The sequence below is a fragment of the Staurois parvus genome, unplaced genomic scaffold (assembly GCF_062004578.1).
Source record: "Staurois parvus isolate SC_StPar_1 unplaced genomic scaffold, SC_StPar_1.0 ptg000090l, whole genome shotgun sequence".
Lineage (NCBI taxonomy): Eukaryota > Metazoa > Chordata > Amphibia > Anura > Ranidae > Staurois > Staurois parvus.
In genome coordinates this window covers 4786505-4813454 of record NW_028317886.1, presented here as the reverse complement: position 1 = coordinate 4813454, position 26950 = coordinate 4786505, and the positions used below count along the sequence as shown (strand labels likewise).

Here is a 26950-nt window from a genome sequence, read left to right as displayed (position 1 = left end):
AAGACAGAAAGCGGGACTCTTTTCATATTAGCAAGCCAGGCAATCACACATTTGGGCAGCTCCTGCCCCTCAGTCCCGATCTGTAGCTCCTCCCACTGCCCCATGCCCTGCCCACTATGAGGACGGCATTGGTGGCAGGCCAGAGGCACAGGAGAGGACACACCAGAAGGATTAGTTCCTCTGCTCTGCCTAAGGTACCATAGGACTGTGCAGGGGAAGGATTGCATTAAAAAGGGCACTATGTTATGTTAAGGGGTGCTGTGTTGTTATTGGGGCACTGTGTTGTGTTAAGGGGTGCTATGTTGTGTTGGGGCACTGTGTTGTGTTAAGGGGTGCTATGTTGTGTTGGGGCACTGTGTTGTGTTAAGGGGTGCTATGTTGTTTTAAGGGGCACTGTGATGTTTATAGGGGCACTGCAATGTAAAGGGGGGCGGTGATGTGAAGGGGAACTGAGGAGTTAGGCTTTCATATATGGCATTCACAATTACAAAGCAGTCACAGGAGAAAAAGGCAGCACATGTACAGCTCTTTATACTTGGAAACTTGCTTGAAGGCAGCATATGACTTTGTGTAGGTACACACAGCAGGCATATATGTGTATGTGCACTGTTATACCCCAAGTACAGTATGCACTGTTGTTTTTACCATTTAACAGCAGATTTTAATTATATCAGTACACACTTTGTGAGGCTATGTTCCTTCATGAAATGCACAAATAAAATATCTAACAGCATTAGATCTCAAAACATGAGAATCACATATTTATATTCAATATCCTGCATATTTGGACACTGAATTCCACAACAAGCTAAACTAATAGAGTCACTGTATGTAGTCTGTAATGTGTGTGTGTACATGTCTGTGCTTTTTCTGCATACAGCAAGTATATGATTTGGTTGTCTGGCCTCGACTGATGCACATTTTGTAAATGATGCCCCTTGAATCACTGACTCAAAATAAGTATGTAGATCAGATACTTTTACTTCACACTGGTTTCACTCGCTGTTAGGGTAATTTCTGAAGCCAGAATATTAGCATTACAACCAGAGATCTAGCATTTTCTTTGGCAAGTAAGAAGGGGCAGGTTCAAGACAGGTAGGAATTTCACTTAGCTAAGGCTACACGTTGGGGTTTATTTACTGAATTAAAATAGTATGTTCATTTTATGAGGGGATTGTCCCAGAGCTTAGTGAATGAGGTGAAGCTGTGCCAACCTCCATCTATCAATCATGTGCAAAAAAAATAAAAAAATTCCCATTCATGTGATTGGATATTATTGACAAAGTGAATTTTCATCACAAGTTTCCCTAAGTTAAATGAAAATTTCCTTGCAAAGTGAACAGTTTATCTGGCTTTAGTGAATTACCCCATAGTTTGGAAAACAATATAAGTGCTATGGTATTTGGTTTGTAGCCATTTGCTCTCGTGTCACTAATTCTAGAACAGATGTTCTCATCCTTTTTACTCTGAAGAAGCCCTTAAAAAGAAATCTGAGCTACCCAAGAACACCGAAAATAATTTCTTGATCTATTTATCATGGTACCATAGTGTTATCTAGAAGGACGCTAATTGCAGCATTTAATAGCTGTTTTCCAAAGGTATGTACAACAAAACTAACAGGAAAAAATTGCTTAGAGATAAAAAATGTGAAAAAATTACTTAGAGATAAAAAAAACATGTGAAAGTGTTTAAATAAATGACACTTAGGAACATGAAATGAAGCATTAGAGCAATTATAACACATTAATTTTGACAACGTCCATTTAAAAAAAAATCTACAGCCTTAAATAGAAAGCAACAAATACAGAATGTTGTGATTTATGTCTCTCTACAGCTTGCTTTGAAGAAGAACACAAAGCAGACTGTGGTTTGACACACAATTTCATGTTCTGCTCCTCTGTTCTTTCTTTTTTTCTCCAGGCATTTACAGAGTATTAATACAGAACACTATACAAGCCTCAGTTTGCTGTGCTTATTTCTCCACAGCAAGATGCAGTGAGAAATTAGCCCTTGGACATTTACAGGTACCATACCATCATCTCATAAAATTAGATCAATAAGACTGAGTCCTTCTGCACTAAATACCAGAATAGGTTTGCTTTTATGTGAGATTGAATTTATACCTGAAAAGCCGAATGCCTCAAAACAGAACAAATCAGTTTTTCCTGATTTAGTTCTTGCGGGTTTGTTGTGGTGATTACCATTGATTCTTTGATGTTTAAGACTAGATCATGGGTTTGCATTGAGGCAGAGCCTTTCAAACTTTGTTCGGTCATGTGCAGGGGCAGACTGACAACTCATGGGGCCCCCAGGCAACAGGGGATCATGGGGCCCCTGTGTCCTTGCCAAAACTCAAAAAAGCCTATGAAAAAGGTACTAGGGGCATCTCATGGGGCCCCCTACTGACCCTGGGCCCTGGGACAGTGCCCGAGTTTCCAAATGGTCAGTCCGCCCCTGGTTATGTGCTGTACTACCAATACAATTTTTGCAACAACCAAGTACCAATGATGCTGCTAAATGCTATTATGTGAGCTATGCATCAAAAAACTGCTGTAGCTGTGCAGGATGTCTCTACAAAGCCTTAACCAGCAGCCCATCCACAAGCTCTAACTCATTCCTATAACTAAATAATTCCTTTATTCCTGTCCCAACAATATTTCTTTTGAAGAGTGTCCAAGTGTTCAGATAATGCAAAGTTCCACCAGGGGCGGACTGACAACAAACTCAAAAAAGCCTATGAAAAAGGTACCAGGGGCATCTCATGGAGCCCCCTACTGACCCCGGGCCCTAGGGCAGTGCCTGAGTTTACAAATGGTCAGTCCGCCCCTGAGTTCTGCCTACTGTCAAGACTGAATTTCTTCTGCAGAATTCTTTACTTTTAGTAGCAAACTTTTGTGTAGACTTTATACCTTTTATTTGTGCTGAAGTGCCCCATTCTTATGCACCAGACTATCCAGTCTGAAAATGTGGCTACAACCATACAAACAGGCCAATGTTAGTATTAGGTAGGTAAGTAGAATATCAGAGGGTTGATGGTAATGTGTAGATGGAAGTATCTTTCTGGGTTCAATTGGCCAAGGCAAACCTGAACTTGGAGAAGAATCCCACTAAAGTCTGTGGTAAAAAGGGTTGGGAGGTGAATCCTGATTTAAAAAAACCGAAATCACTGTACAGCAGGGAGTGAGTCTTTTCATGCAGCTTTGAGACTCCACTCACGGTTGTGCAACTTGTCATATGAATTAAAAGTAAATAGAAGTGAGCGCTCCTAAAAGTAGCTGCTAAAACACCAAGAGGTACCAATAAAAACTCTGTAAAAGTATAGATAAATAAGTGGGGTGTAGCGCTCAAAACAAATAAAAACAATATGTCCACATATATAAACGCATGTGAATGCATAAACGGATATAGAGTCTGTATGAAGAAGAAATATAGCAGATGAACTTGTGACTCTAACCAAAAGTGAAAAATGCGCACTCACCGGAAGCGCATAGATAATGCGCATACATATATAAATTTCCAGAGTAGATTGGCCAATCCAGTGAACTTTATCCTATGGTGCAGTCATCAAGCCCTTGGAGAACGGTGTTGAATCCAGGAGTTCCTTCTTTAGGCTAAATGAGGTAATCAGCCTGGATACGGTGCTCATGTTCCTCCAGATATGTTGGATACTGACAGGTACCCGTGGGCTTAAGAGCTCCAAATAGGAGCCATAAAAAAGGTGCCCTTAATTTAAAATAGCCGCCCGGGCTTCAATCCAGCACCAGGCGGCAGAAGTGTGCTGTACTGTCTAGTTCCTCCTGAGGCCTTTCGTGCAAATAGCACTTCATCAGAGGGAGAATCCAACATATCTGGAGGAACAGAAGCCCCGTATCCAGGCCCCACTTATTTATCTAAACTTGTCATATGACTTTGGACACTAAAGTTGAATGACAAGTCATGCCCCATGTTCTTCAATGACAACCATTTCATGCAACTTTATGTTATGTTATACATGCAACAGTTGTGCAACAGTTGGCCATTATCATTAATGAAAGCCAAAGTCATATCCAAGTTACACCCATCCAAAGTTGCGTAAAAAGTTGCATCAAAGTTGCATTCCAAAGTCGTACAGCTTTTACAAATGTGAATGGAGCCTTAGGGCAACATGATAAATACACAAATCATAAATACACAAATCATTTAAATAGCATTTAAATAGCCCTAAAGCTCTACATGGTGTTATGGTGCTGCACAATATTCATGGACAGTTGCAACAACAGCATACATTGGCAGCACATATTTTGCTGGGGAACAGATTTTTTTCTTTACAATTTAGCCCTACAATTAGACTTACATACGCAGCAGCACACCAATCTGATTCATTTCAGTCTGAAAAAAGTCTTTTTCAGGTAGTTTGAGCAGCACTACTTTTTTTCATCTTGCCTTGCAGCAACAAATGAAAGTGACTAAAAGTAACCACTGACTTCAAATCAACTGTAAAATAAAATGAAAAAAAAAATCAGCAAAGGCTTTGATTACTTAAAATTCTAGCACTCAGAATTAAAGCACTGTTTGTTAACTGACTCTAATCTCTCAGACTAGGTTCAAACCTTACTTGCTACAGAAATGTTGTGGCTGAGATCCATTTATCAATCCATTTTTTGTGTATTCCTGTGCTGTTATAGCCCAATTAATTTAATCTAGGCCATTTGGAGCTGATAAGTTTGACTTCATAAGTAGGTGGTGGGTTGCATCAGATTGGATTTTGCTCACAGTTGTGAATAAGACGTTTGCTTGAAGTCTGCTCGTATGGAGGGTTGTGCACTTAATCAAATGGACACTGTGTTTCAGTTACATATTACTTTGTACCTTCCAAATAAGTGGTATGGAGACATTTCACATTTATAAACACTTTTTGGAGGATAGCTATTTATTTATGAACACAGATTTATCATGTGGTAGCGCTGTAAGGATTAGCCTTATATTTATGGTCATCTTTTTTGGTAAATCTAAAGGAGATGGTACAGCAATTGTACAATCAGATTGTATGGTGTATGGCCACCATTACACAGCTAAAATAAACTAGTCTCACTTTTGGTGCCTTTATTTGTAACACCACCCCCAACCGAAATCACACATTTTGCTGCATGTAAAATCATGCAAAAAAACACAACAAAACATGCGGTAAAAAATATGCAAATCACAACACACCAAAATGCCCTATGAGCAAATTTGTTGCATTTGTCATGCGTAGGGCAGCCCATTGAAATCAATGTGCTCCCCTATGCACGTTGCTGGATAAATGCACTGAAAAATAATGATCTCCCACTAAACTAAACATTGCTACAGAAAGTCAGGTCTCAGAATGCATTTTTTTAAATTTTGAACAGAAAGGTACAGATTCAAAGCTGCCATTGACTAGGTAAGTGAACAGTAAGCACATTGGGATGGCTTGGAAAGAAAAAAACATTCTAAAAGGCTTCTATTTATTATGAGAAGTGCAATTCTGCCTGAAAAGGTCAATGTAGCTTTTAAAATGTTGCTTAGTTACTGTGAGTTACTGTGCAAATGTAAGATAATTTTCAAGATTACTTAGGTTCTTAGTGTCATTGTGAACCAAGATGAATGTTGTCACACAAGGATAACGTGTATTTAATCAGAACAAAAAATAAATTACATTTGGCATGGTATTGGAAAGAAATGAAAACAAGCTTGCAACTTTCAGGGTTCGTAAATTAAAGGGCGTAAAGAGTAACTCCCCTTTTTTTGTGAAAAAAAATCATTCCTCTCTGGTTGATCTATGTACACAGTAAGGATTTTAACAACTTTGTTGCAGATTCCTATCTTTTGTTTTTTTTGAAGTAGCTGTTTGTCTGTGTCCATGTTCAGAGTGAATCTATATGGGAGTAGTTTTATAATTGTCAGTCAGCTGCTGCATCTGCAGGGCTCTAGTAAGGAAATTGACAAGGACTGTATCCCTTTAAATGTGATTTCTCTTTGGGAGTATCTCACCAAAAATGACATTTTTGTTGCAGGGGATGCCAAAAATCTGACTTGTATATTAGTGTAGACTTCTGGCAAAATCAGTAAGCCAATTACTCAAGCAGGAAATTACATTTTCAGGGGGTGTTCTGTACACCATCTGTGTACAGAACACCTCCAGGTAAACATATTGCATTGCATTTTCCAAAAAATGACAGCGATGCAGATTGCAATTGTATATGCAGAATTTGCAATTGTATATGCTATTTTTTTTATTTGCTATTTTTTTCCCATGAAAGTGGAGTTACCCTTTAAGCCAAACATTTAAAAGGGAATATAACCCTAAAATGAAGAATCACTTGAGAGATCTCCCCTCACTAAAAATGACTGCCTAAGTACAACATGGTTGCCAACATATATATGTGGTATCAGCAGGGGTGGACTGATCATTTGGAAACTCGGGCACTGCCTGAGGGCCCGGGGTCAGTAGTGGGACCCATGAGATGCCCCTGGTACCTTTTTCATAGGCTTTTTTGAATTTGGGCAAGTACACAGGGGCCCCATGATCCCCTATTGCCCGGGGGCCCCATGAGTTGTCAGTCCGCCCCTGGGTATCAGAGATCAAAACAATTACACAACCCAGCTTTAAAAAATTAATGTCCTAATGCCATGAAAGTTAATAATGAATTTAAACTAATTATTGGGTATAATTAGTAATGCAGTACACAGAATTTGCAGGCACATTTCCCTATGACTGAAGTCCAGCTAGCCATGCCTCTCAAAGCACTGGTGCCTTATGTTGTAGGACACTTGGTTTTTCCACACACCTGATATCCAGTATAGAATGTAGGGGGGCGGCTCAGAAATATATGTGCATCTCAGGGTATGTGGTTTGTTCACTCCTGGCCTAGGCACCCCCCACACACATAATAACAACTTTTACTGTATTTATTCATAAAGTGTTAACAGTAATCAAATGGGCAATCTTTATTTAAGGTCCTGTTCTGGCTCTCTTCTTCCTGTAAAACGCTAATCAGGATAATTTGCAGTAAGTAGTCAAGCTCACCATTTTTAACAAAGTCATAATGTATCAGTATTGATCCATTTCTTATGAATAATGCAGAGAATTCTGACTTTTCAACCTGGGTTTCTCTTATTTGCAATTGCATAATAGTTTTCTTGTCACTATTTAATTGTACTTTTTTTCCATCACAAAAAAAAGAAACACAATACTTTTCTGTTTTTTAATGGAAAATGTCAATGATACTGTAAAATGAATATAGTATATGTGTGTGCATACAAGTGTGTACTTTTTATGTTAAGCAAAAAATATATTGTTATTTTGACATCAGCCACTAATCAATACTGTAGCTTTGAGAATGTTGCTACTTTTACATGGGTTTACTAATTGCTTTTCTTTGTATCTCAAAGCAGAGCTGTGAAATGGATTTTACCGTGAAAGACTTTAATAACAGAACAGCTACAAAAGAAGAGAACAGCACATTGGATACAACAACCACCAATTTTCCTGCATGGGAGGATTATAACAGTAGCGTGGATGACATACGATACTTTCTAATTGGGCTGTACACCTTTGTAAGCCTGCTTGGATTTATGGGCAATCTCCTAATTCTCTTAGCTATTTTCAGAAAGCGCAAACAGAAGACAATAATCAACTACCTCATTGGAAATCTGGCCTTTTCCGATATTCTCGTCGTACTCTTTTGTTCTCCCTTTACATTGACATGTGTCTTACTCGACCAATGGATCTTCGGAGAAGTTATGTGTCATGTTGTGCCTTTTCTCCAATGTGTTTCTGTTCTCATTTCCACCCTAATGCTTATGTCTATTGCCCTGGTGAGATACCACATGATTAAACATCCACTATCCACCAATTTAACTGCCAACCATGGGTACTTTTTGATTGCCACTGTCTGGACTCTAGGCTTCACCATATGTTCTCCTTTGCCAGTTTTTCATAAAATCATAAATTTGAGGGAAGCATTTAACTTAGAGCCCTTGATGAATAGTTACCTGTGCATTGAGTCATGGCCCTCTGATTCATACCGAATTGCTTTCACCATATCGTTATTGCTGGTGCAGTACATATTGCCACTGTCCTGTTTGACTATAAGTCATACAAGTGTTTGCAGAAGCATAAGTTCAAGGTTACCAAACAGAGATGTTAAAGTTGAAGAAAATGAAATGATTAATCTTACCCTTCAGCATCCTAAAGCTAACAAGTCTGTTGTGGAAATCTGTAGCAGTCGAAGGTGGAGCTACTCTTGTGTCCGCAAACACAGAAAGCGATACAGCAAAAAATCAGCCAGTGTTGTCCCAGCAATTCTGAGAAGACACCAAGAGAGTAATACTGGGGATATCCCAGAAACATCAACCACAGAAAGAAGTCATACTTTGCCCTCCAGTGTTCACACTTTACCTTCCAGTGTTTATTTGCCTGGAGTGCCCATATGCTTTGAAATGAAGCCAGAAGAAAACTCTGAACTAAGCAACATGAATTCTGTCTCAAAATCCATAACCAGAATAAAAAAAAGATCTAGGCGTGTTTTCTGCAGGCTGACAGTATTGATCTTGGCTTTTGCTGTCAGTTGGATGCCACTTCACCTTTTTCACCTTGTAACTGATTTTAATGCCAACCTAATTTCCAATCGACATTTCAAATTAGTTTACTGCATCTGTCACTTGCTTGGTATGGTGTCCTGTTGTCTAAATCCCATACTCTATGGATTTTTAAATGATGGTATAAAGGCAGATTTGATGTCTCTCATCCAGTGTTTCCAGATTTCATAGGCTGGAATCCAGCTGTTATTTTATTTCCTGTAAAACAAAGATGCAAAAAAAGTATCTACAGGGTTGAGTCAGACATAAGTTGAACTGGAATGAAACTTAGCCATGCGCTAGTATAAATATCCACTACTTTCCCAACTCAACTAATGGTATCAAAACATAAAACATATATTTGCAGACAAGTTTACAGTACGGCATATGATCTCCATGAGGTCATTTTCAATTCTTTTTACTAGTGTAAAAATGACATTCAGTATGTACAATACTTGTTTTTGTTTCTCTTACATTTTATTTGCTCGGTAACTATGTATGCTTTAATTTAAATTATGTTTTCTATGAATTACATTTATTAATGTAATTAACTATAAAATGATGCATCATATGTAAGTGAATGTTTATTTAATAGGTTTTAAGACATTGTACAGGAAACTCATTTACGTCAGTGTTTATTGATTAATATAAATGTGTTTGCAGAAAAGAGATATTAGCTTTGAATTTGCAACCATTTCAAATATTTTTTTTTGTATTATTGTTTTTCCTAAAACAGGATAATGCTTGTGCAAGAGTTATGTCAAACAGTGCATTGCTTGCAGAATCATTAGAAAGTCTGGCAAAATAGTTGTTTTGTTGCCATTCTGACAACAGTTTTAGTGTTACTTATTATGAATAAAATGTTGTTCCTATATTACAAAAGACTCATTGTTGTCATTATTTTTAAGGAAGAACAACACAATTTAAACAACAAAAACAACCCATTATTTTACTTTAATCCATAAACAGTAAGTGTTTAATAAACAGTTTATTAAAAAGTTAACCTTGCCTGGGTGTATACCAGACAGCAGCAACTGTCACTGATCACTGGGTCAAGATTGCATCCATCATATCAATTCCATATATGACTGTTTAAAAGACTTTGCAGTGCTGGACTTTTCTTTTTTTAATACGTTAAAAGTTGCATACTTTTTTATCATAATTATGTATAGGATTTGTTAACATCTATGTTTTCCCTCACCACCATATACCAAGTGTAATTTTAAAATATACTGGACACACTCTTAAATAAAAGTGCATGTGCAAAGTTAATAAACATTAATTAATACTTGCAATAAAATAAAGTGGCATTATCGGTATTTGAGAGAGTCTATACTAGGAATAAATAGGAACTTTTAAACAGTATTATACTATGTGCTTCTTTTTTAATTGTATGGCCCATACAGGAAGAGGTGTAGTGGCTTGAGTGGCTGAACACCTACGGTCCTGTGGTGTCTGATGCATGCTCTGGAAACCATGCATGTGGGTCCTGTGAGTTGTCCATAAGTTCACAGGAAAGACATTTGAGTGGGTCTGGAGCAGAAAGGAGCATGGCATAGTGGTATAACAGAAAGCACTTTTAACCTTCTTGCGATATAGGGGTCATATTACAGGGTAAGGAGTTTGGCTATCTCTCCTGGTGGCGATGGCTGGATTGGCTTTTGTCACAAGCACTTTTGGGGAATTTTCATCATTTCACTATTTAGAATATGAAAATATTTTTTGGGACTTTATTATAACACTAGTTCCACGTGATGTATTACTGATTTAATTAAAAAAAGTTATAATCCTATACCCACAGTTAATCCAGAGGAAGGCAAAAAACCTAGCAAAGCATGACCCAATTTGCTCCTGCAAGGAAAAAAAATTCCTTCTTGATCCCCCGAGAGGCAATTGGATATTCCCGGGATCAACTTTACCTATAGATGTTAGTATCCAGTTATATTCTGTGCATCTAAGAAAGAATCCAGGCCTTTTTTAAAGCAATCTACTGAGCTGGCCAGAACCAACTCTTGAGGGAGTCCATTCCACATTTTCACAGCTCTCACTGTGAAGAAACCTTTCCATGTTTGGAGATTACATCTCTTTTCCTCTAGACGTAAAGAGTGCCCCCTTGTCCTCTGTGATGACCTCAGGGTGAATAACTCTACACCGAGTTCACTATATGAACCACTGATGTATTTATCCATGTTAATCATACCCCCCCTTAATCTCCTCTTCTCAAGAGAGAATAAATTCAGTTCCTCTAATCTTTCCTAATAGTTGAGCTCCTCCATGCCTCTTATCAGTTTGGTTGCCCTTGTCTGTACTTTCTCCAGTTCCCCAAAGTTCTTTTTGTGAATTGGTGGCTAAAACTGAACTGTATATTCCAGATGAGGTCCTACTAATGATCTGTACAGGGGTAAAATGATCTCTCTCTCTCTATTTAAAGAGATATTTTTTGTGAACACTGAGCAGAGCGCTTTAAATGTAGGGTTTTAGATTAATAAGAAACATCTGTATGTGGGTACTTATGTTGGAAGCCTTCTTTTCATTTATTGTTGTGTTCTAGCACTGTTTTACAGTTTTTCAAATATTGGTTCATTAGTGCAGATTTTTGGGGGGTTTTTAATGATGGACAACCTGCCTTAGATAAGAGTTGGAGTTGGATGATTTTTAGTTACAGATCATGATGAGAAAGAATTACGTTAAAAACTTGGTCTTAAGCTGGCCATACAGTGATCACAATTTGGCCAGTTCAGCAGCGACTGGCTGAGTTACGATCACTATGTGGCTGTCCTTGCCTAACAGAAGTTGATTGTTTGATCAACTTCAGTCGAAGGGACATGGGGAAAATTTTTATCAATCACTGGCTTCAGCCACTGTTAAAAATATTTTGGCAGTGGCAGGTCCCGCTGTCAGAATACAATTTTCTGGCAGGGGAGGGTGGGATGGATCCATCCATCTCATTTGTGTGGAAGGAAGAATCTGTTTTGTTGTTGTTTAGCCCACTGTATGAACAAAAATATGGTCAGCTTAATGCTTCTGGCTGAGCAACCAAATCTAATGTGGAAGATGGTGAACGTACTTAAAAAATATATACTACAAACTTTTTTTTTAGTTTTGGGTGGAGTGAGGAATGGTCAGAACCTCTATTAGGTTGTCGTTATTACTGCTGTGGCCCTTTTAGGAAGAAATCCCCTCACTTCCTGTCCCGATGCCAATTTGTCACTTTTTGTTTAAATATAAAATCATATACTGTATATTTTAGCTGGCTGCCTCTTGCGGGCGGAGGCAGCTAGCTTCTATAACACACGAGATCTGCCCTCCAGCCTGCCCTTTGGACCACCCCCAGCTGCTTTGTGTGCCAATCCTGCTGCCCCTAGGAATAATGATGTAAGTATCCCAGGAGGCTGCAAGATGGTGGACCAAAATACTTTTTGTATGTTCTAAATTTGACTCAGGACTGTAAGGTATAATGGTTTGTATACTGTGAAAATAGCAAAAATAGGCAGAAGGAGCGTGGAGGGGCTGTGATAGGCACAAGGGCTTGCCTGGCAATGTTTGCAGAAATCATAGGAGCATGACTAGTGCACCTAGCAATGACTCTGTGAGCTTGCCTTATGTCAGTTATAAGCTTTCTTCTTCGAAAGTAGATCTGCATTTGCTGCAGTTTATAGGAGAGCTACAGTAATATGAAATACATCTTTATGTTTTTCATTGGAGCTAAAGTTATAATGAATTTCTAGTTTTTTTATTCTTTGGCCCAAAATAAAAAAAAAAAATTTTATAGGAAGGTTGTGGTACAGCAAAATCCATTAAAAAAAACCCAAATGGCCAGAACTGGGGTTATAGCACTCTCTGAAATGTAGAAACCAACATAAAAAAACAAAGAAGCATGTTAAATAATTAAGGATGGCTTCTGTACCTAAAATGTATTCTTCTGCAATACAAATCCACAGAAATTTGATATAAAATTGAATGTGTGGGAGCTTTGGAAAGATATACTGCAAGTCTCCAGCTCCAGTCTGGTGCCAACCATTCATACACCTGCAGCAAAAATGTACTAAATGCAAATACCATACAGGATGCAGGCAGCAACAACAATACTTGACAACTGTTTGACCATTCTCTGCTCTATCCTATGCTTGAAAAAAAGTATTGCCTTTAGATACATGTTAGGCTGTTTCTGCTATAAATAGAAGGCTTTGAATAAATCCATAAAGTGGCCCTAATTTGACTTCTACTGTACCTATTGCAAATAAGGCTCTAAAATTAAAAAAAATAAATATTATAAGCAATGGACACCAAACAACCATAAAAACAAGGAAAGAGAGAGGGGCATGTAGCTATAGGTAGTCATGAGCAGTGTTTGAAGATGACCAGGCTAGATTCATATTGGTTAGAAAAAACCTCTACAGTCACTCTTGTTAACACGTTTCACCAGGAACTCTTATAGTGGGGGTTGGCTTCTATACTCTAATGCATCTAACATGTTAGATCTCATCAAAGAAATTGCTATTGTCTAAAGCGTCCCCAGATACGATTAGAGACAAATTACAGGCTTAGCATTTTATGTGTTTCATTTAGATGAAAGAGATTATACTTTATTTCTCCTGTCTATAATTCATATTTAAGGGTTGATTATCTCTTTGTCTAACAGTTACTTCCTAAAGGTTTTGTTAAAATTAAGGATGACAATACCACATACTCTGGTCATGTTAATTTAAGAGACTAAAAACAAAATACTCTGTTAAAAGAAAATGTAACTCATTATGACATAAAAATATAATCAATTCTAGAGGTAGATTTAAATCTTTGTTAAAGCAGAAATGTGTCATAGAACTCAGAAAAGCTAAGCATTATTACTGTGTTTGAGAAAATAGGTCAGGGAGACTCAGGTAAATGTTAAAGGAAATATATTAAAACTCATGAGTCCGGTTATGCTTTCCCCTTTCATGTTTCAGGTCTGGTGTGTTTTGCCCATCACAGCTATTTTTTCAGTCTGTATCCACTTTTGCTTCATATGTTCTGTTTGTGGTTATGTTGTTGATATATGTTGATATACTGTGTTATATTGTGCTAACTTACTGTGGTTTTCAGAGTGTTGGTGTCACGTAGCAAAAAATGGGGTGTGAAAAAGAATTCACAAGAAGAAAGCGGTTACATTATGGACAGAAAGCGATACCGAGAACGTCATAAAAAAATTATGCTTTATTGCAAGATTTGCACATATTTGGACATTAAGGTAAAGACCACAGTTACCCATCACCACAAGATGAGACAATACTAAAAGAACTAACCCAAAACAAAAAATGATAATAAAAGAAGGACGTCATGACCGGCCATGTATGTAGTTGTGCTGTAAAGACAACGACACAAGATCTTATGTATATACAGCACAGGCACATTGGAAACACCACCATGTAGGGGATGTACACAAATAATCTAGACACATTGGACTGTACATCAAAAATGCAATGCATAACACTAGTGCCAATAAAATATATGGACTGGGGAGCCCAGCTAGACAATGGAAGGAAGTTAAACAGGTTTTAGAAAAACATTGAAAGATTCTTACACAGTGTCCTAAACTAGATAGAATTGTGGGGGACCATCAGCAAATGGTAGCTAGAAGAGCGCCAAATCTTGGTGATTTACTTATCCATTCTGATTATCAACCTTTGAAACAATATACTTGGCTCACTTCATGCACAAAAGGGATGTTTAGCTGTGGTAGATGTCAGATCTGTAAATTTGTAGAGCGCACAGATAGGTTTTCTGACTCTGAAAATAAGGCCCATTATAAAAATCCAAAGCTTCATTAATTATTCTACATCAAGAGTACTATACTTGTTAACCTGCCCATGTAACAAAATGTACATTGGGAAAACTAAAAAGCAAATTAAAGTATGTAAAGGTGAACATCTTAGAAATATTAAATCTAATGAACCAGAAAGTAATCTAGCCCAACATTTTTCAAGGTACCATAGAGGTAAACTAGAGGGTATTAGGGTCAAAGGAATCTATGCCCTTAATTTCCCACAGAGAAGAGGTGATTTTGATAAGGAGCTCTTAAAACGTGAAAAATATTGGATCTGTAAGATTGACACCCTACATCCCAAAGGGTTAAATGTTGAACTTGATCTCCAAGTGTTTCTGCATCAATAGGGAAACAAAAGAGATCAGACTAGACTAAAAAGTTCTTCCTTTCCCACTAACAGAATATATCTAATATTTCCCTGCATTTATAGCTAAGGTATATTTAACTATATTGACTTTCACTGTGATCATTGCCAATTATTGTTATAATGGCCATTTTTTATTTTGTTCAATTGGTATCCGCCCTCTGAAGAAGTGCGTGCGCACAAAACGCGTTAGGAGGAGCCAAAGACGCTGTGACGTCATGCCGCCAGAGCCACATGGAGGCCCGGCGGCCATCTTGCTTACTGGACGGTTAGTCCATATACATGCTGTACCTTGATGTCACATTTTACTTATTCGTTTTTACTGCTGAATTTGCAAATTCCCTACGATTTATTTAATAAATTGATACTTATCCTACTACACTATGGGCGTTTTCTATGGTCTCCTGTGTGGAGGTATTTACTTTTAGAGCCCTTCCTGATCCAGCCATCCATCAACATCCAGAGAGGGGAGTTCCTTAATGCTGATATCCACACCCGTCCATCCCTTAAAGGGACCTCTGGTCTAGCTGGATCCTGTACTACCCCTGGAATTACTGATAGCACCACCATACCTAGAGGGAGGATTATCCTGTGGCAGGACCTGATCCATATCCTAAAGAAGACCTCTACACATATATATAATGCGTATTTACGTTAGGCATCTGGTGAGTGCGTATTTCTACCATATCTTTTCGGAGCACCTGTGTTTATTACCCCGATCTGCACGGAGAAATATTTTACATTTGTTTTATGCATTTGTGGACATTTAATATCAATACTTTCATAGCGCTGCACCTCTTATTTATATTGTACTTTGAATGTTTTTATTGGTTGCCTTGGTGTTACGGCTGCTGTTTTAAGAGCGCTCACTTTTTTCCTTTTTAGTTTTGCATATATTTTGTTGGCACTACTGTTATGCATTGCATCTTTGATGTACACTCCCATATATCTAGATTATTTGAGTACATCCCCTACATGGTGGTGTTTCCAATGTGCCTGTGCTGTATATACATAAGATCTTGTGTCGTCTTTACAGCACAACTACATACATGGCTGGTCATGACGTCCTTCTTTATTATCATTTTTTGTTTTAGGTTAGTTCTTTTGGTATTGTCTCATATTGTGGTGATGGCTAACTGTGGTCTTTACCTTAATGTCTAAATATGTGCAAATCTTGCAATAAAGCATAATTTTTTGATGACTTTCTGGGTATCACTTTCTGTCCATAATGTAACTGCTTTCTTCTTGTGAATTCTTTTTCACACCCCTTTTTTTGCTGTCTGATTTTGGTTACTGGGCAGATAAAATACGTCTCGTGATACAAATAAATATTTACGGCCTCAAGTTCCTCTGCTGTTATCCTAAATGATATTTTGGATTCATATGGACCTGTTCCTATAGATGCCGAGACTATTATTAAGTTACCCATCACCACAGTTTGAGGGTTTTTACTTTTTTCTTGAATGTTGCCTGGTGCACACAGTTGGAAATTACCTATGGCGTTTATACTTGGGGAAGAGATTGAACAAGAAATGCACAGAGCCTTCCTTGCTGAGAGTTCAAAAATAACTACTGAGGATGAAGAAATCAAAATCCGATTTAAAGAACATAAAAAATTAGTCATTAAACATCTGAATCGGAAATGGGATGTATGTTTCTTGGAAGCCTACATCAAACAAAACATTATTTCCCGTGGTTTAAGGAGTAAAGTGGTACCTGCTGAACATTTACATAATGAAAGATTTCTGAGCAAATGGAAGGCCTTGTGCATTGAACAAGGGATTAGTGGTATGAAATTGATTGTGGAAGAAGAATAATTACAACTGGAGGAACTTGACATAGCTATTAGGGAAAGTGTTAATGGCTTAGATCCATTTAAAACTACTGAAAGCTTTCAGAAAAAAAACGAACAACTTAGGAAAGAAGTTGAGAGGGTACAAAAAAATCTCAGAATAACGAAACAAACTAAGCTTAAATGAGATCTTAAAGATTGGGAAACAGGTGAGATACTTGATCTCACTATAAAAAGAGGAAGAAGTTGATCTAAGGGTAGATTTTTTCGTTCTCATTATAGATCAATTGGAGAAACTCCATCTAGTGAAAGTCACTCAGAGAGCCTTGGTAAATCAGTATCTTTTTTTAGATCAACGGGTTGGGGATCTACATCCAGTAGATCAATCCCAGACAGGCAAGGGAGTCCAAAAAAGAAAGGAACAGATGAAAGGGAGGCAACAGGAAGCCAAGGGCAGAACAAGGAGCCAAAGAAGATAGCAGGTAGCAATCCTTATGATCAAAAAGTAATTCATTTAACTGACTTTCCACTTAAACAGAAACATATTATGTTATTAAATAAAGTGATGTCTTTTTCTTCTATGACCCCAATGGATGAATTTGAGGTCTTTAAAGATGTCAACTTATTTCTAAGGAAAGTGTTCCTTAGATTGGTACATGAAAGACCTGAGATTGGTTGTGAATCTGACTCAGATACACCCATGGAGGACAAAGAGGCCTTGGAAATACTTGTCTCCCTAGCAGAGGAGGGTGGTTTTGTGATTAGGAAGAAAATGCCGAAACTAGCCACCTGGATGTAATTAGAAAAGTGGACTTAATCAGATCCACAAAAATGCCTAAAATACATTGCAATAGAAGGGTTGCAGCATTTCTAGACCTTGTGTCAGCAGATTTAAAGTGCCTTGAGTGGAAAATGCCTCTGGGTGATAACCTCACTAAGAGAGAAGGCACTTAAAGAAATAAAAGAAGCTAAGGATATTATTATTAAGAGAAGCGACAAGGGTGGAAATGTTGTAATCCTGAAAGAACAGAACTATGTGAAAGAATTTAAACATCAATTGGGTGACCATAGTACATATGTAGAGATAGATAGTAACTAGATAGTAACCCTTTTCCCATTTTTGTTAAAAAACTTAAATCTACATTATCCTTAGGAAGAGAAGCTGGACTATTAAGTAAGAAAGAATATGAATACCTCAGGATTGAGGAATTTTATTTTCCTACCTTTTATACAATCCCCAAAGTTCATAAGGATTTGTTTAACCCACCAGGGATACCAATAGTCTCTGCGATTCAGGGTCCCCTTGAAAAAACATGTAAACATATTGATCTCTTTCTTAAAGATATGGCTCCCAATTTATCCTCCTATGTGAGAGATACCAAGGATGTCCTTGCTAAAATCCAGGATTTGGAAATTGAGGAAAACTCCAACCTTGTTAGGGTGGATGTTAAATCACTCCATCCCACATGAATGTGGTCTTAAATCAGCCCATCACTTTCTGGACACTTTTTATTCAGAAATGGGTGGACAGAATGAGTTCATTATTGATCTACTGGACTTTGCGTTGCATTGTAATTTCTTCCAGTTTAACATTAGCTTCTTTCAACAGATAACAGGCACAGGTATGGGAGCACCTGGGCCACAGCGTATGCATGCTTCCATCTTGGATATTGGGAGGAACAATTTGTGTATTGGTCACAATTGTTTCTCACTTATGTACAGATTTGGTTGAGATATATTGATGACGTGTTCCTTGTCTGGAGAGGGTCTTTTGAGGATTTGAGTCAGTTCATGGACGAATTAAATCAATATGCATTGAATATTAAACTTAAGTCCGTCCATGACAGATATCAAATTTCCTTTCTAGACCTTATTATTAGATTTAAGAATGGTAGATTAGTCACTAAAACGTTTAGAAAACCCACTGCGGCTAATACATTACTTGAGGTAAGAAGTCACCATCCATGTTCCCTTATTACGGGTATACCTATTGGACAGTTTCTGCGTTGTCATAGAAACTGTTCAAATATTAATGATTTTAAAATGGAGGCACAGGATCTTTATAAGAGATTTAGAGAACGTGGGTATTCTCATTCTCACATTAGGAAGGCAAGAAAACGAGCATATAATGTTGATAGAAAAATGTAGCTGTCCCCTAAGGAGGGCAGCAATGTGGATAAACAGAATCCCCATCCCCAACCAGTTAGGATGATAACTCAATATGGAGCACAATGGAAGGAAGTTAAACAGGTTTTGGAAAAATTTTGGAAGATTCTTACACAGTGTCCTAGACTAGGTAGAATTATGGGGGACCATCAGCAACTGGTAGCTAGAAGAGCACCAAATCTTGGCGATTTACTTATCCATTCTGATTATCAACCTTTGAAACAATCTACAGTTGTGTCCAAAATTATTCAACCCCCACTGAAATTGAGTGTTTTGGCCAGTTTGACATTGCTTTTGATCATTCAGTCATCTTGCTTACATTTACATTAAAGAGGCACTTGTAGGTCAGACAAATATAACATAACAGTTATAATGAAATAACCACAAATGTCTTTTCTGTGCTCACAGCATTATCAGTTTTATTCAACCCCCAAGTGACATTCAATCTTAGTACTTAGTACAGCATCCTTTTACAGTTATAACAGCTTTTAAACGTGAAGCATAGCTTGACACAAGTGTCTTGCAGCGATCTACGGGTATCTTCGCCCATTCTTCATGGGCAAAGGCCTCCAGTTCAGTCACATTCTTAGGCTTGCGCACTGCAACTGCTTTCTTTAAGTCCCACCAGAGGTTCTCAATCGGATTTAAGTCTGGTGACTGCGATGGCCACTCCAAAATGTTCCAGCCTTTCCTCTGCAACCATGCTCTAGTGGACTTGGAGGTATGCTTGGGATCATTGTCCTGTTGAAAGGTCCAACGTCTCCCAAGCCTCAGGTGTGTGACGGACTGCATCACGTTTCCATCCAATATCTCCTGGTACTGAAGAGAATTCATGGTACCTTGCACACGCTGAAGCTTCCCTGTACCTGCAGAAGCAAAACAGCCCCAAAGCATGATTGACCCTCCACCATGCTTCACAGTAGGCAAGGTGTTCTTTTCATCATAGGCCTTGTTCTTCCTCCTCCAAACATAGCGTTGATCCATGGGCCCAAACAGTTCTAATTTTGTTTCATCAGTCCACAGAACACTATCCCACAACTTTTGTGGTTTGTCCACATGGCTTTTGGCATACTGCAGTCGACTCTTCTTATTCTTTGGAGACAGCAAGGGGGTACGCCTGGGAGTTCTGGCACGGAGGCCTTCATTACGCAGTGTGCGTCTTATTGTCTGGGCTGAAACTTCTGTACCCACATCTGACAAATCTTTTCTCAGTTCCTCAGCAGTCACACGGGGACTTCTCTCCACTCTACGCTTCAGGTAGCGCACAGCAGTCGAAGTCAGCATCTTCTTTCTGCCACGACCAGGTAGCGTTTCAACAGTGCCCTTTGCCTTGAATTTGCGAATGATGCTTCCTAAGGTGTCTCTTGGTATGTTTAACATCTTTGCAATCTTCTTATAGCCATTGCCCTTCCTGTGAAGAGAAATCACCTCTTCTCTTGTCTTCCTGGACCATTCTCTTGCCTTCACCATGTTTGTAACCACACCAGTAAATGTCTAGAAGGAGCTGAGTATCACAGTCATTTTAAAGCTGCCTAATTGGTGCTTATTATGCTTGATTGCTGCTCGGTGACATCCACAGGTGTTTTCAATACCTGATGGAAAGCACCTGTATGAACCTCTGTTCTTCAGAGTGGTAGTCTTTAAGGGGTTGAATAATTGTGGCAATGAAGAAACCACATAAGAACCATTTACTACTGTATTACATAAACAATTGATGTCATTTTAGTTGCATTTGGGTAGTTACAACGTCCTTGTAGGATTTGATTCTGAATACAATTCCAAATGTACACTATAGTCCCTAAACCCCTTTACAGCATTGGGGGTTGAATAATTTTGGACACAACTGTACTTGGCTCACTTCACGCACAAAAGGGATGTTTAGCTGTAGCAAATGTCAGATCTGTAGATTTGTAGATCGCACAGATAGGTTTTCTGAAAATAAGGCCCATTATAAAATCCAAAGCCTCATTAATTGTTCTACATCGAGAGTACTATACTTGTTAACCTGCCCATGTAACAAAATGTACATTGGGAAAACTAAAAGGCTATAGTTAACGTGTATTTAACTATATTGACTTCCACTGTGATCATTGCCAGGTAAATATAATTATTGTTATAATGACCGTTTTTTATTTTGTTCACCAATGGAATGCTTTGCTGTGTCTGTATTTGCATATAACGGTGAAGAGATTCCTGATATAAGTAGAATTTCCAGCTATGCTTTCTATTGGTCCTGACGAAGTTGAGTAAGATACGCCCATCGGCGAAACACGATGTCACGCGTCAGTGACGTCACTACTGGCCAGCGCATTGGCGCCATACACCAAGCCTTGCAGGGGACACGGAAACACATTCTCTTGCTGGGCGTTCATCAATCCATATGTGTACCTGGATGGAAGCGGAGCCCGCTCACCAACAGTCCCGATGCTGGCGGCTGCCTCCGGGACTCCGGGCTTGAATCTAACAACAGGAGATATTGTGCACCGTCACTTATTCACTGCACGGGTGGTGAGTGGAATGCTATTTATACTGAAAAGGAATCACGGCCCTAGGGCCTCTATTTGAGGCTACATAGTGACTGCCATATTGACTTTCTCCTATGTTACTTCTTTATCACAGGATGGGGACATTATGCCATATTTCCTAGATGGTGCGCAGCACCCCACCTTCACTATCCTGCATGGATATTCATATTGTTTCCATGTCAGCTACACATTAAGGGAGGCATTTAGGCCACATGCTAGTGGTGAAGAATCTTTACATCATATTGTCAGGGCCCTGCCATTCCAACTACAGATGACGGATGTCCTATGGAGACATCATTATTAATATAACGTTTTTTCTAAAGTTTCATTATCACTCTGTGTTACATTTGGACACTATTTTCAGTCATACCAGTCACGATCTACCTGAATTCCTTCAATAAGGCATACTATATTCATCTGAGGACTGTGTCTTTGAGTTATGACATCATACGTCTCAATATCTCTATTGGGGCACATGTCAGTAATAATGTGTACATCCATATGTTGCGTGTATTTTTCTGTTTGTCCCTGGATCTTATACCAGATCTCTAGCATTGTCTAGTTAGACTCCTCAGTCCAAATATTTTGTTGGCACTAGTGTTATGCATTGCATCTTTGATGTACAGTCCCATATGTCTAGATTATTTGTGTACATCCCCTACATGGTGGTGTTTCCAATGTGCCTGTGCTGTATATACATAAGACCTTGTGTCGTTGTCTTTACAGCACAACTACATACATGGCCGGTCATGACGTCCTTCTTTTATTATAATTTTTTATTTTAGGTTAGTTCTTTTGGTATTGTCTCATCTTGTGGTGATGGGTAACTGTGGTCTTTATCTTAATGTCTAAATATGTGCAAATCTTTCAATAAAGCATCATTTTTTTTATGACTTTCTGGGTATCACTTTCTGTCCATAATGTGAGTTCTTGTGAATTCTTTTTCACACCCTTTCTTTTGCTGTCTGTTTTTGGTTACTGGGCAGATAAAATACATCTCGCGATACAAATAAATATTTACGACCTCAAGTTCCTCTGCTGTTATCCTGTTGATGTCACTTACCTGGTTAAGGCTGAGCTGATGAGAAGGTTGCCCTTACATCTCTTGTCCTGTTTCCCTTGGGGATGATGACAGGGTATAACAGGGCACAGAGTAGCACAGGTGCCTGTAGGAGATCCGGTTCAGAATATCATGGAAGCAGATGCAGAGCTGGAGCAAGGAAACTGGCAGTATGAAGATACCAGATCTCAGATGTGTAGTTAGACAGGCAGTGGTCAGCAACAACCAGGCAGCAGGAGTAAAGAGTCGGAGTTGAGTCAAAGCCAGGCCAGGGTCAGTATCAAGCAAGCAGTAGATGTACTGGAACAGCAAGCAGGAAGCAAGGTTGGGTCACAAGCCAGAGTCAGCAACAGAAGTTCAGGAACAAACAGGATGAACAAGCTGGGTCAAGATACAGATGAACACAGGGTCAGGTCACAAGCAGAAGGAGCTAACAACTCAGCAATGAACAGGAGTCCTGTAAGGCTTTAAATAAGCCACCTGGTGCCAAAGTCCCTTAAACAAGCACACTCACACATATAAGCATGCCCACAATTCTCATGCAGGGTCCTAATGCTGTGCACAGGCATTCCTTTGGGAATGGGCATTCCATTGAGCACAGTTTTGAGCATGACTTTCTTGAGAGGTGGTTAATTATTCTTGCGTACCCCCATTTGTTCACAGTTCTGAAACCCAACAGTCGTTTTTAGCAATACCTTTTTTATGTGTGTAAAATCAACTGTAGTTTCTGTTTATCTGCTGAGGCTCCTTTTAAGTATTTTTGCTGTTGTTTTATTAGCAGTGGTGTACCTAGCATATGTGGCACCGAAAGTGGATCAAAGACTATATATATCTCCCGCATAGTTACAAACATTTAAAATAGTTAGGAGGGATAAATTGAAGGTATCAAAAAGAACACTTGAAGTTGCAACCAGTTAAATGGGTGTCACTTCAAGTATGACTTGTAGTGTGGGGAAAAAGAAGCTCCAGCATTGGTGTCATCAGTTAGCAATGGCAGCATTTCCAACGCAGAAAGTGTTTGTGGAATACAGAGCAACTCCCCCTCTCCATATCACAAAAGCATAGTGGGAAGGGTTTTTTTACTCTATATAGAGAATTGATAATACTGATAACTGATAGTAGTGCAGCTCTGGTAGAGTCCAACAGAAGTCACCAGCTCACTGGACATCTGTCAGGATCAATTGGCATTTTTTGCATATATCCAATATAGAAAAAAACACTTTCAATTATACAGTTTACACACCAAAAGTGAACAAATAAAATAAGTTTATTATTACGGTTTACACACACTTTAAGATTATTCTTAAATCTAATTGTGACAGATGGTGAGGACTTCACAGGCTTTTCCAGCTATGGACCTCTTTAAAATCCTGGGTTATTGTTTGCATAGAGATCAAAATAAATTAAAGAGGAAATACAAGAGGGGCTTGTCAAAACTAGACATGGATAAGACAATAATTAATAATCCTATGACTTTATTCAATCTAAAAAGCTGAAAATAATTGGCTTGAAATCCATCAGGACTTGGAAAACACTGCAATACACGACATGTCAATATTAAAGTGTTCCCGATAGAAGAAGAATTAAGGTAATTGCTTTTTTAGACTCATCAAAATAATCCAGCCAGAAGAAGTCATCTATAAAATTAAAACTATCACAAGCTTTAAAATTAATTTACAGAAAAAAATATAATTTTAGAAATAGACAAAAAAAAGTTTGTTTTCTTAAGAAGTAGAGGTTGTTTACTTAGCAAAGTTATTGTTCACTTTTCAAAACAAATGTTAGTAAATAAGGTGAATTAAATACTCAATTGTGCTAAAAAAAAATCCTTTCTTGATTTTCCTCAGAAATGATTGGGTAGGTAAATTGAACATGGGTTTACTTTCTCTTTGCTAAGTGGACAACTTTTATTTTTTTAAATAAATAAACCCTAATGTCTTTTTAACCTCCCTAGTGGTATGATTATGTCAATATTTCTGTGCTCAAAGTAATACATTGTTTTGCATGGAAGTATGTAATTTTTTTTATTGTAGGCCTGTAATTTTTAGGAATAACTCACTGAAATCTGTCCAAACAAGTGTCTAGTAAACATCACGGGTATGATAAAATTTGAAACACAAAATCATAAATTATAATATAATAAATAATCATAAAAAATAATAATATAATAATTATAAATTTAATTAAATTATGTAATCAAACCAAAAACACTGAAATTTGAAATAGAGCGCCAAGTTCGCACATCAGTGAGCTTAGTCACAAAATCGTTTTCAGTGTCCGATGACGAATTTCCCCAAGAATCATTATCACTCAATTCTGCAAGTGGTCCTGATTACTAGCGCTGTATTCTAGCTGGTCTAAAACTGATTTTGACCTAAAAAGACGCTTTTTGGACACCATGGACTTTTCTCAGTTTCCAGGCAGAAAGAACTGTAAAAATGCAGGCAGGAAACAGGACAAAGCAGTAGGGACAAAATGTATGTGAAATGCTCTGAAACAGTAATGTTTTACTATGTGATTTTAGTGTATTGAGTGAATGTCACTTTTAAAATGTTTTAATTTTCTGCTGGTTCTGGCCCCCGTACGTTCCGTACGTCTCGACACTCACCGGGACCGGAACCCGGAAGACGGGAGCGCAGGGCAAGGTAAGTGAAACAGGCATCCCGGAGCAGCGCTGCAGGGTATTCCCAAGTGTAGCTCAGGGTTACCGCTTTTGGCACTGAAAGTTTACCCCGAGCTACACTCGGAAATACCACCAGGGAGGTTAACTGCTTCTGTTGTAGGGACATGTTGGAAAAGTTGGATGATCTTCTGCAGCAACTAGACAGTGAATTTTGACAGCTGTGGATGCCACTATCAAAGTAGAATGTCTCTGTGGGCAGGGTGAGTATGGGATTCCTCCATAACACTAGTTTGTATGGCCAGCATAAATAATATAATCATTTAAGAGTATCTTCATTCATACATTAAGCTATATATATTTGTGATAAAAATTATTACATCTTTGTTTTCTTTTTATTCTGCTATCATATATTAGTATCTTTTATATGCATGCAAAAAAACCTATGGGTAAATTTATGATACAGTACATGTGTCTCCCATGGCAATAGCACATCAGTTCTTTGCTTCTTTTAATGCCGATATGCCATTCTTCCTTCCTGTAACATATTCATACATCATATTTTATTTTTAATAGAAAAAATGCATATATAGTTTACAAATATAGAAAAAATAGATGTTTATTTCAAGCACTTGTTAATAGAATAAAGCTCACGAGACATCCACAGGAAGAGATAGAGAGAGAGAGAGATAGATAGATAGATAGATAGATAGATAGATAGACCTCACTGACAATGGAAAGTAAGAATGCTCCTCAGAGATTAGTGAATGTGGTGAAGTTTCACCAAAAGAAAACACATTCATGTACAAGGATAGTAGCAGCACAGTGGCTCAGTGGTTATCGCTTCTGCCTAGCAGCACTAGGGTTCCCAGTTTTAATCCCAACCATAGTACTACCTGCACAAAGTTTGCATGTTTCCCCTGTGCTTGTGTGGGTGTGTTGGTTTCTTCCCACACTCAAAAGACATACTGGTAGGTTCATTGGTCATAGTATTTTCCTGAATGTGAGTTAGGAACCTTAGGTTGTAAATTCCTTTAAAACAGGGACTGATGTGAATGTGTAAGGGTGTCGGGCGTGGATAAATACTGATGTGCAATGTTAAACTGCAATATACTCTTTGGTCAGTAGATGGCAAAAAAAGTACAAGAATCGATTTTGCATTGAGGTTTACTAAGACAAAAAACTAATGCTTATTTACCTTATAAAGTTTAATGAATGCTAATTTAGGGGCCGAGTAGGACCCTCAGAAGGGTCATAGTGAAATGTAAATGCAGGTTTGAGGCTGCAATTAGGAAATTACTTACTGCACCACAAACTCTCTGGGAAGGGGAGGAGTTCCAGAGCAGAGCAGGAAGTGAGAGGGGTTCTGTGTCTGGCTGGTGTATGCTGAGGACATCTGGAGAATCTGTGTGGAGCCTGGAAGAGGATTTACGGCTCACAGTGGAGTCTGGCGATGGCACCTAGGGAAGATTCACCGCGACGAGACGGGGAAACAAGTGACTGCATGGTCTGGTTCTGGAGTGGACCAGTGGATCAGGAAAAAGCACCAAGAGTCTGCCAAGGAACTGTAAGTGCGGCGGCTTTGCCGCAGCACATCGCACTACACGTGTTTAGTGACATTTTGGATATACTAGAGAGCTACAAGAGACATACTCCACTTTCCTTTGGATTACAAATAGTATTGCGCAATACTTAGGGTGCACCCCAACGTTATGTCTTGCTCAGGAACATTCAGGCGCAGCTAGGCTGCTTTCTGGACATTGGGGGAAAGTCCGCAAGTACGGGGTTAGTGTTAGACAGTATTATTCTTACTGTATGGTTATGCGCTGTTATCATTCTGTTTATGTATGCTCAACTACTTGTTCACTATAACTGTTCAGTAAATGTAATTGTTGTAAAAGAACCACTGTCTGTGTCTGTGTGGCATCGTGTACCCTCTGAATCCATGGGCCCAGCCCTCCGTTTTCTTTCAAATGCACAATATATATGTAAAGCACTGTGTAAGTTGCTGGTGCTATATAAGTACATATAATAAAAAAG

The 26950-nt window shown here is 38.5% G+C and overlaps 1 protein-coding gene across 5 annotated transcripts in view; it reads left to right on the top strand.

The window, feature by feature from the left end:
- NPY5R (neuropeptide Y receptor Y5) overlaps nt 1-26950 on the top strand; it is a 166373-nt gene that overhangs the window by 103127 nt on the left and 36296 nt on the right. For 2 of the 5 annotated variants that reach the window (XM_089670369.1, XM_089670368.1), the window contains exon 2: nt 7396-9447. The exons of 1 other annotated variant lie outside the window; for it this stretch is intronic. In XM_089670369.1, coding sequence (XP_089526495.1) covers nt 7405-8772 — 1368 coding nt within the window. In that variant the 5' untranslated portion in view covers nt 7396-7404 and the 3' untranslated portion in view covers nt 8773-9447. Of the gene's footprint in view, nt 1-7392; nt 9448-26950 lie in introns of those variants that run through there. 2 more of the 5 variants (XM_089670367.1, XM_089670366.1) reach the window with 2 other exon arrangements.